Here is a 12,029-nt window from a genome sequence, read left to right as displayed (position 1 = left end):
TCTTCTGCCATTTTATAGGAACCACACGAGATATCATCTATGTTTCTGTCCAACAATTAATTATTTTTCTTCTGGTTATTTATTGTGGTTGATCAGAATGTCATAATATTTGTATGTCTATTTATCGTCTTTTGATTTCTCACGACAATATTCCGACGAGTCCATAATTAGTCTGAAAAAACTTCTAATCACTTTTGTTCAGCTTTACCATGTGAGATGATTTCTGTATTCATACTGAAAATGATATGTCATGGAAAGTGCATTAGAAATATTTCATCGCTATTTCTTTCATGCTCGTATGAAATGCACATACCTTGTACAATGGATGACCTGTGGGTAAACACCTCATCAAAGCCACAGAGAACACCTCAGTTGTACATCTCAAATACACGTACATCATTATCCAAATTGTCTTGAAGTTTGCATGCTGCAGCCAGAACTTGGCGAGGAGCCAATCTGTTTCTGAATCACTGGGCAGAAATATTGGGTTGTCTTCACTTGGTTCTTGATTCAGCTTGGGAGGGAAACATTAAAATAGAAAGAAAAATGCATGAATTAATGAGAATGGCACCTGGTAGAGTGCATACCTCAGCCAGGTTGAACAGTTTACGTTTTGTATCCCACTGGAAGGCCAGATCTGGATTCCGACCTGAACTAAAATCGAATTGGCTTGTTCGCGTCACCTACCAGGTACCCAACTCACCCAACAACAGAAAAACAAAAAACGTAAACAGACAACACCGTCATCGGGTCAGGTCAGGTATGTGAGCAGGCGCCGGAGCAGCGCATCACTGCGTCCACTTTCCGCCGGTACTCCAGGGGCCTCTGTCTAGATGGGCCAGGCATTTGCCATCTCCCAGGCAGATGCCTGGCCAATCCCCATCTCCTTGAGATGCTGATCAATCTGCTGCAACCACGAGGCACGTCATCGGCCCATTGGCCTCTCCGAAGAGACCTGGTACCAAAGGAATTAAGTCTCTGTCTCAAATTCCCGGTCAGAGTCGAACTCTCACATCCATAGAGCAAAACAGGAAGCACCAAGGACCTGAAGACTCGGATTTTCTTCCTCCCGCACAGGTACGGGCAGCACCACACCCCATGATCCAGTGAATCCATGACTCCCGAGGCCCGACCCAGACGTCTATTGACCTCTGACTCACAGCCAGCAGAGACATGAATATCACTGCCAAGGAAGGTGAATATCTCCACGACCTCCATTCTACATTGTACGAATCCCTTTCTTAGATATCAACATTCTGAAGAAGCCATTCCATGGAATAGTCGAGCGTGAAATAACTCGAACTACGAGAGCAACCAGACACAGCACTGAACTTGTCAATAAATCAAAACTAGTCAGACATATGCTAACATAGGGTGCTGGCTGGAGTTGGTGGATTAAAACAAGTTTTCTTTAAGATCATAAAACGACACCAAATAGAATTAGCGAAATACAATATGAATCGTAAAATATTATGAGCGTGATATTTATGCAAATACATTACAATATATATATATATATATATATATATATATATATATATATATATATATATATATATATATATATATATATATATATATATATATATATATATATATATATATATATATATATATATATATATATATATATATATATATATATATATACACACACATATATATATATATATATATATATATATATATATATATATATATATATATATATATATATATATATATACACACACATATATATATATATATATATATATATATATATATATATATATATATATATATATATATATACACACATATATATATATATATATATATATATATATATATATATATATATATATATATATATATATATATACACACACACTAACATATATACAGGCAATCCTCGGGTTACGACGGTCTCGACGTACGACGTTTCGTGGTTACGACGCATCTCCCATAAAATTATTAAGAAAAAAACCAAGCGCAAAAACGTCCGAAAAGTAGCCACAAAAAGTGATCGATCTTGCTTTGAGTCTAATCTGAACAGTAGAAACACCCTGACCATCCATGCCATTGGCATTTCCTACCTCTGAAAGCCTTTGTTGACTTTTTTCAGCGAGAAAGTTCGCCCCTCTGTGAGTTTTGAATTCCTCGTGTGGACCTCTTGTTTCTTCATACCATACTCTTACCAAATCAATATCTCTCGAAATATATTCTGAGGTCGCAAACTCATCACTGAAGAAAGCAGGGAAACACACAAACAGCCGCGGCGATCAGGGAAGACACTTGGAGTGTGGATTGAACTTTTTCTCGCTCAGCTTTGGTTTACCTCGCTCATTCTACGTTTTTCAAGTTTCGGTTAACAATGCAAGGCAATAAACGTAAATATAAATACCATATAGATAAATAACGACGTCGATCCAAGTAAGAAGAATAACCTCTCTGCGATGAGTCAGGAAAATTAATTGACTTTCTGCAGGAAGAGGACTTTTACAGTGAGTTTTGAATTCACGAAGAGTCAAAACCAGATTTGAAACCTAATGTGAATCTAAACATAGACTGGAGACTGACGACAACAACTTGATTTGGCCTGAATGCATCATCGGGAAAACCTGCAACATGGGAAAAATCCATAAACAAGCCGCATCGTTATTTTAGTCGCAGAGGTCGAAGTTGAGGGAAAAGGTTGCGGCTAATAGTCCGAATTTTACAGTAGTGCTTTGACTGGAAGACCACCATCAACGGCGCATCCCAATGAGCCTTATGTTGATTCAGGAGAAGGCTAAAAGATTGTTTGAGGAATGAGGGGCAGAACACACAAAAAGGTGTGTTCCGACTTACACGGAAAATCGCGTTACGACGCGTCGTAGGAACGGAACTCCATCGTAAGTCGAGGACCCCCTGTATGTATATATACATGAATATATACATATATGCACATATACATATATACATACACACATATACATATATATCTTGAAACCATTCAAACCTATTTCAGTGGTTGCTCAGAGACAAGAAAGCCAGTTAAAAAAACCGTTTATAAATTGTCAGAATACATGAATAACAGTTTGATCCAGAGATGAGTGGGGTGGCCATGTTTGTTGGTGGACATGTTATATTTTAGGTAAGATGTGCATGATTTAATGTACTGTCATACAATAGAATGTGTGATGGGAGTTGTAACTATGTGATAATACATAAAATCCTCCAGTGAGTAAAGTTTGATTGGTGATGTTGCACTGATGGGTTGACCGATTGTCTGGATACAACTGAGGTTGTGGATCTACTGATATAGGGAATTCACTGATGTGGATCCATGACCAAGGCTGTGGATCTGCTGTTTGGAGAGGTCCTGGGCTGAAAGGATCGAAAGCTTGAGGAAGAACGGTGGCCAGCTGATGACCCATGCAGTCAGGAAAAACCATTAATTTGCAAACAGTTTAAGGGTCCTACTTTAGGTAAGGGAACTATGTTTTGAGGTTAACAACATTTACAACAATCCTTTAAATTATATTTTCCATCAAGAATAGCCGATATTGTACGAGAGGAGAGAGGAGAGAGGAGAGAGGAGAGAGGAGAGAGGAGAGAGGAGAGAGGAGAGAGGAGAGAGGAGAGAGGGGAGAGAGAGGAGACAGAGGAGAGAGAAGATGTGTGTGTGTGTGTGTGTGTGTGTGTGTGTGTGTGTGTGTGTGTGTGTGTGTGTGTGTGTGTGTGTATGGCATGTGTTTTTGTGGAGTGTTCTGAAGTGGAATGTAACACACCAAAATGACCATCATGACATGCTGAGTTGATTAGGCTAATAAACTACAAAAAACATTAAAATTCTGATGTTTTAAACACATGCCATGTTAAGGTCTATTAAGCAGCAAATAACATCCTTCGATCACAGCATAGCATTCTAATTACAAACTAAATCACAAAACACTAACGTTGCAGCATAGCATACATTCATCCATGCTAATAATATTTACAACAATAATAAGAATAGTAGTATAACATGGCAAGAATATTAATGAACACAAAATCCCCGTGCTGGCCCCAAGCACATCTAGGCTTAGTGAAAGGCAAGCTAATGCTCAATCAGTACAACAGGTGGGGGGACAACAAGGCTATGAAGACCAATGAAAATTTGGTCCATCAGACCAACAGGCCCACTCGTAGCTTCAAAGGTAGCACTACAGAGAGATTTAAAAAAGAAAACAAAAAAAACAAAACCCTTCCCCCCCTAGCCCCCCCCCCTCAAAAAAAATACTCCCCGGCACTCATTGATGAACCTCTGAAAGTTTGACGGAGATAAGTTTGGTCATCTCTGAGAAAATTGTGATACGCTGACACACAGACAGACAAACATCTTTCTTACAGTGTAAGATTATCATTATTATCAACCAATCATGAAGAAACAATTGTTTTCTGCCAATATTGACAAAGCAAAGCTTCAGGTGGTGGCCACTTGCACTTTGATTAAGCACCTGGATGGCAATGGGGAGAAGTTCTCCTTCAGGTGTAGAGTACAGCATACAGATCGGGGCTGCAGTCTTCATATTCTCTGATTGGATCTTGCAATCCACCTCAATCCCATGAAGATACTTGAAGTCCACAATGTAGATGTTTCCTTCCTGGAAATTAGATGTTAAGTTGAAATTTTAGATAAATAATTTTCCCATTATGCCCACCCTCTCATTTTCTGCTTCTGAGCAAACACGAGAGAATGTACTTTCCTTAAAAGATGAATTTCTTCGTGGTGAAATGCGATCAACTGCCACGTACTTACTTATGCCAATGAATTATAGTTCTAAAATTATGATGGGAATGAAAACGTTTACAGATGTAATTCACTCATCCTTCAAAACTTGAGTAAGCAATACATTTTTACCTTCTTATCTATACTCCAAAAGGAGCTGTGAGTGCATCCGTGCAAGTTCCAGACCCTTCTGTACCTTTGGACTCAGTGACACCCCGAAGACACGTCAATACCAAGACCATTTGGAACCTTAAGACCTCTTAAGACCCCTAACACATCCCAAGATCCTGAAGAGCCCCAAATACCCTTTCAGACCCTTAACAATTAAGGGTTTAATTTAACCACCCCCCCCATGCCAAGACACCAACACCCTTTGGACCCTTTGTAACCCTGGAGCCCTTTAAGACCCTTCATAACCTGAAGACAGCGTTGATGCAATTTCTCCGAAATTAGCCTGATGGGTTTTTGGGTGAGAAAAACAATAATAAAATGCTGATAATTAAAATTTGAAATTAAAATAAATGTATTAAACCTGAAATAGAAAATGTACTCAAATGTGATATGATTTTATGTGCTTGAACATGTATCTATTTTAATTTGAATTAACATAACCATATCTTTCCTTTGTACGAAGGATCAACCTGACTGTTAAAAATGTAATGAGCAGGCCAACTTTTCCAATGAGCTAGATTCAGAATTGCCTATTATTTAAATATATAAGGGATTTTATGACATGATAAAATCCAAGGTACAAGCAAGCTGGATAGAGGAATGTTATTACAACACAACTCAGAATCTTGGTCTCAGAAAATGTCCAGATGTATTGAAAAAAACCGACTTACTTTATATTCCCCAGTCTGATAAAAGGCAGTTGAACCTTTCCCTTCCCATAGCATAAATTGTATGTGATCCATAAATTGTATGTATGACCAAAGGATTGCAGTGCTGACGTCATTCCTGAGATGGGAGAGAGTCTACCCATCTGGTCTTGAAAAAAAAAAAAATATATATATATATATATATATATGTATATATATATATATATATATATATATATATATATATATATATATATATATATATATATATTATAGAGCCTGGTGTTGGTGCAGTGGTTAGGGCAGCGGCTTGGGATCCAAAAGGTCCTGAGTTCAAGCCCCGTTGGGCCACTGAATTAATACACCAGGGGTTGACTCAGCCTGTCATCCTTCCGAGGTCAGTGAAGTGAGTACCAGTGTACTGGGCCGGTGTATACCCCGGTTAAAATAGGTGTACCATATCCCTGTGTCGTAAGAGGCGACCAGGGTTGCGTCAGGAAGGGCATCCGGCGTAAAACATGTGCCAAATCACTATGCGGATCATACGGATGATCCGCTGTGGCGACCCCAAACGGGAGCAGCTGAAAGAAGAAGAAGAAGAAGAAGAAGAAGAAGAAATATATATATATATATATATATATATATATATATATATATATATATATATATATATATATTCCTTCTAAATAAAGCTGATTGCTGCACAAAATCTGGAAATACATAAACCTGACAAATGGTGACACCAGCATTTAAAATGATAAAGAGCTGTCTCACTGAACATTATATTAGGAACTAAAATTATCCATGTATTTCAGAGATCTGGAACGAGTCTTGAATTCCGGTCCCTCCGATGCGCATATTTATGTGTTTGTATGTATTTGTTTATGTTGTTTGTTAAATAAATGTTCAAATGTACAGGAAGACTCAGAAATTTCTTCTACAATTTGGCGAGCCAAAGGCAGGAACACTAAAACCTGGAGGAGCGTTGGTGCAGAGTGGGGTGATGGTAGGCACGAGCTCACAGATCAGATAAGATGAGAGAGATTGATCTTTTTGGTGAGTGTGTGCTGCCAGCTCACTGTGCGCCTCGTTCTTTGTTTGGAATGTTTAACATGCTTTGAACAAGAATTTGAGCATTTATAGATTTGAGTTTTATTGTTCAGTGGTTTATGTTTATTTTGGAGAATATGTGTTGTTTCAAAGGGTATTGTTGGAGTCCCATAAAGTCCTGATCAGGCCAAATGGTCTACTTTTATTGGCTGCACTGGCACTGCTTCGGTGTATGCTTGGATAGTTCCCGAGACTATATTGGCAATTTCATGCAGAATTAAATAGGGTGCTTAACGGAGGAGGTAAGAATAGGGTGTTGTCCAACAGAGGAAGTTGAGAAGTTGAGAAATAGTGTTGTTTTTGAGTTGGAATTGTGATTTCAGTTTGGGATTGAAGTTGGAAATGAGAGAAAACTGTGTATTGTTTTGTCTAAGAGCTCTTGTATGATTATTTGTATCCGGTCTGTATCTGTATATGGAAAAGTTGTATGAGCATTGCAAATTGTATTAAGTGTTTGTTTAAATTTTGAATTTTCCCTCTCACTAAGTTTGTGAAGAGGGGGAGCCGTTTTGGAAAGGTAACCAACAAAATGTTATCTGAGAAAAGAACCAATTCGGAAATATGTTTGAAAATTATGGGGCAGAATCAATATGTGATGTTGATAAGTGGTCCAAGTGGATGTGGAAATAGAAGAGAGTTTCCAGTAGATGATACATTTGGGAAAAAAACACGATTGAAAACTTAAAAAGAGAATTGGGAAAAGGGGAGAAAATCCAAATTGGCAGGGTTCTGTGTCAATTTTTCCTCAGTATGGGAAGTGAGAGGGAAATGCCCTGAGGGTAGTGGAATTGAAATGAATTGAAAATGTGTTTGAATACAGGTCGACCAACATGATGAGTGTCTGGCCTAAAAGAACATTTATTCAATATAAAATGAATAAATGAAATAAGGTTCAAACATATAGTGTTGAAGCTGGAGATATTATTTGACCTTGTTTGGCCTTGAGTGCACGTGAGGCTGGTGGCATGGGAAGATAATTTTTCAGCAATCAAAAGGTAAAAAAAATTCAATGATAATGTGAATATGGTATGACTGGTTATATCTTCGAGGTGCTGGTAAATGTGAATCTGTGCAGGCAGTGCGAGTAATTAGTGCACTGTTGGATTAGTATGTTGGCACTCCATGCACGTATAGCATGGAGGGGTTTGTTGTGTGTGCTAACAGGGGATTGTGGAAAACTCTCAGAATGCAAGCCCTTATCACAATAAGTCACACTTGGAAAGGGATGATTGTTTCCAGCTGTGAGTAGAGCCATTATAACAAGAAAATATTTGGCCATGCGTGGATGATAAGGCTGGTTAACAGAGTAAATAACGCTGAGAGGTAACATATTGAAAATTGACAGCATATTGTGCGAATAGAGCATTCCTGGGTTATGAAATAAAATGGAACATACATCGACGTTTGATTTTAATCTCAGAAACAGCTTGAAGGCAGAATTGACTATCGATTCAGGATTCGGACTGTGTACAAGAAGTCGTGACTGAGTTTTAAAGTCTACAAGGATTTTTTGGTTTCTTTATAACTGTGGAAAAATGTTATTTAGTTGTCGTTTTAAAACCCAAGTGATTCAATAAATTGTGAGAGAGCTCCGAGTATACGCTCCGCTTCGAGAGCCATACACTTATTAGGAATAAATACATCCCGAGAGATGAGAATGGTGAGGAAGAAAACAACAGCATGGACATAATGAAGCTAACATTATGTGTTGAAGGAAAGATGTTTTTTCATGGAGAACCAAGAAGTGAATGAATATATACAGATTTGCAAAATGCTTTTTAGATCGCTCACGATTTCGGAACATTGTTGTGAGAGAGGGTTTTGACGTTTTTCAGGTAGCGAAATGAACAACAAATATCTAATGTTTTTAAGGCCATTCTGTTATCATTTGTGATTACATTAAGTGTGATTGCCACGTGGAAGGGCAGATAGTGTGTTGTACCTCGATGACCAAAAGACACGTATTTATTTATCGACTGAAATGCTTACGCGATCCGGATAGAGTTTGACAACACGCCATGTTCCAATATGGGCTCGACTTGAAGTTTTGTTATTTTTATTATTATTATTAATATTATTATTATTACTCGTAGGTGCCCGTAAAAAAATTAAATAAAAAATAAATAAATAAATATTCCAAGGTCATATAGAACTATATATATATATATATATATATATATATATATATATATATATATATATATATATATATATATATATATATATATATATATATATATATATATATATATATATATATACACATATGTTTGAAGGCTTGAAATGGGGAGGGGATTGATGGCATAGGGTTGGGAGAGGAAGGGTGACGACTTGGGGTTTGGGTGGGGGGGGGGGAAAGATGGGACAGAGATTGCAAGGGGCGGAGGAGGAGGCAGAGGAGGAGCCGGTTGAGGAGTTGTCAGAATTGCATGTGTAAGTTTTTATACTCAAGGTAAAAATGTTATTTCTCACAGGTGCGAGTATGTGTTTCAGTGTCAGGGGTGATGCAATCATCATCTGGGTCAGGTGCTCGTCTACTATAATAGATATTAAAAAAACGTTTGACTGAAGCCACTTCTGCACGGTATCAGTTCGTGCTTTCCTCATATTTTCTTCCTGCTCTCCCTGTACTGTGATTATGATTATTGACACCTCACCTGCATCTCCTGCTCCAGTGTAAGTGAGCGTTTCAGGCTCGGTGCCACCATGGTATCGTTGACCGGCATTTTGTCAAGAGGAGCCTTGCAGCTTTGCAGGACAAATGTAGGTGCGCCATTTAGGTACTGGTATCCCAGGAAAGAATCTTCTTTCCACCGCTTAATCACCGTGCCTGAAATATTATTAATTATCTCACAAAATCCATCTTGAAAAATGTATTTATACATTTTTTAATTAAAGCATTCACAAGCATGTTTTATTGCTTTAAAATTTAAAGCTGTCCATGGAGATTTAGGTGTAAAAAAAAAAATTAAAGTTCAGTATTTTTCATTTGTTTAAGCAGAAAAAGAAATTATTGCAGCAAGATTTGGAATCTGAACATGAAGATTTGTTGGTGTAATCCCATCGAGCATGTTGGCTTTCCCGCAATGATTTAGTCATGATTTTTAGATCCTCGTGGAGGATCTCTAAGTCTGACTCACGTTGTTGTTCTTCATCTTCTTCTGTGGACTTTTTTGTTTCACAGCCGACAGTTTTCATCAAAACTTCCTGAAACTTGGCATATATATGTAAAAATACCCTGCGCAGATAGTAACCATCTCCGATTTTGAAAATTCCTCTGAGAAAAAAAGTTATGACGTCAAAATATCTCCGCTAATGGAAATCGCCTAAAAAAATTATCTCCGAAACTCGGCAAGCTTTTTGAATTCTGTTTGCGGGACTCGAACAGGGCATTAGCAGAGATAAATTACCGCACATATGATACATCACTATGACATCATATCAATTTTTATGACGTCATTCCTATTTTTTAACATTTTTTGTTTCAAAACCCAGAGTTTTCATCGGATCTTTGTGAAACTGCCATGTCTATGCAGAAAGCCCATGAGCAGACAGTAACCATCTCCGATTTTGGAAATTCTTCCGAGAAAAAGGGTGACGTCATAATATCGCCGCTAATGGAAATCGACTATACCATTGTCTCCTAAACAAGGCAAGCTGTTTAAATTTTGTTTGCGGGAATCAAGCCGGGCATAGCACAGATAATTTATCGCAAACCAGATACATCACAATGACTTGACGTCATATTCTTTTTTAAGTCGTCATCATTAAGAGGACGAGGATGTTAGCTCATTTGAGCTTGTTTTTCACTTTCCTCACTTTTACTTCATAAATATCACCAAATGCCTGATCTTCATACCTACGATTTGCTGGAGACATCGCTTCTGCAAGTGGGAGACATTTTTTCAAATTAGTTTTCAAATTTATTGCTTGGAGCAAGCCATTTTCTACGATGACCTCTCGTGGCCAAATGAAAGTATATAATTGAAATATTATTTTGACTGTGAGGATTCGATCTGGTGAATTAAATAACTGTCAAGCTGGAGTGACATCTGAAAATGTGAAGAAATTAGCGGTTTTTGTTTTTGTGGATATATCCCAATTCCAATAAGCTTGCTGTGACTTGCAAAGCGGGCCGTTCCTGATCAATCCTTTTGTTGGAGTGCTTCCTTGAGTGTTGGCAAGTGCTCTACAAGCTTCCGTGGCAATACAGTCGACAGCGGTGTAATTGACATTTTGTATCGTATCTTCAACTGTTTTGTTGGAGTGTTTGCTTAAGCGCTTAAGCCACTTGGTGAATGCTCGAGAAGCTGTTTGGTTGTTCGTTTGCAAGTCATTATGATACATGGCAAAAGTTCCCGCATTGTCAATCTGCACTGTCCCTTTGTAAAATGCAACCAAAAATACATCGATCGAGGGACAAAGTTCAGAACCCACCCACATGCGTTGGGCCCCGTGGTGTCGTACAGTGCATCGGGTGGTGCATCGCCCGCTAAAAACGTTGTGCAATTTTATTTTTACACAACAGCTCCACAAACTGCTTGGTTGTCTGTTTGCAAGTCATGGTGATACACAGCAAAATACTCACCATTGGGCCTCGCGGTGTCGTGCGGTGCTTCGCCCACTCGGGAAATACATATTTGTGAATGTGTAAAAAAAATAATATATATATATATATATATATATATATATATATATATATATATATATATATAAATATATATATATATATATACATATACATATCTATACATACACACACACACACACACACTATATTGACGTATATCCATACACATGCACATATGGGCTGTTCCACAGTAATATGCTACATTTAAGGGTCTTATTTTCAGGAGCTATCACAGAATTCCTGAAGTATCCATAGAATACCACTAACATATTTTTAGGTGTATATAAATGTAGATGCATACTATTGATAGCAAAACCACTATTGTCCTACACTGAAAGCGTGCAGATAAAATTTTATTCACTGTGATGGGAATAAATCTTTGTCTTAAGTGTTTTATTAAAAACTACATAGATTTACCAAGAGTTTTATATGAACACATACATTTTTGATTGAGACTGCTTTGGATTATATGTGTAAAAAGATCTTACTTATGATAATCCCACACCTTGTTTTCCAAAAATATACTTTAATATGAATGCTGGGGGGTTGAAAACAGAATAACAAACGTTATGCTATCGGTCAATTTGTCATGAAAGAAACAAAATGCTCAAGCTGCTTAACCTTTAAAAATACGGTCTTGTTATTTTTGTGATAACATAACTTAACCTAAATGACAAATGTGTAACAAAGGATAACATTAGTGGTAAGTTCATATAGCTGTAAAAGCTGTACAATC

General features: G+C 37.6%; 1 protein-coding gene across 1 annotated transcript in view; it reads right to left on the bottom strand.

Annotated features, from left to right (window-relative positions):
• LOC147029366 (polyunsaturated fatty acid 5-lipoxygenase-like) overlaps positions 1-12,029 on the bottom strand; it is a 79,702-nt gene that overhangs the window by 20,230 nt on the left and 47,443 nt on the right. The window contains exons 7-9 of the mRNA XM_085872368.1: positions 9,321-9,493; positions 4,464-4,610; positions 314-514 (exon numbers count right to left, since the gene is read on the bottom strand). Coding sequence (XP_085728494.1) covers positions 314-514; positions 4,464-4,610; positions 9,321-9,493 — 521 coding nt within the window. The remainder of the gene's footprint in view (positions 1-313; positions 515-4,463; positions 4,611-9,320; positions 9,494-12,029) is intronic.

This window comes from Eptatretus burgeri, chromosome 3, assembly GCF_056783735.1.
Source record: "Eptatretus burgeri isolate ZD-2024b chromosome 3, Ebu_testis_v1, whole genome shotgun sequence".
Lineage (NCBI taxonomy): Eukaryota > Metazoa > Chordata > Myxini > Myxiniformes > Myxinidae > Eptatretus > Eptatretus burgeri.
The sequence above is the reverse complement of the archived record's forward strand: the minus strand, read 5'-3'. Positions and strand labels throughout refer to the sequence as shown.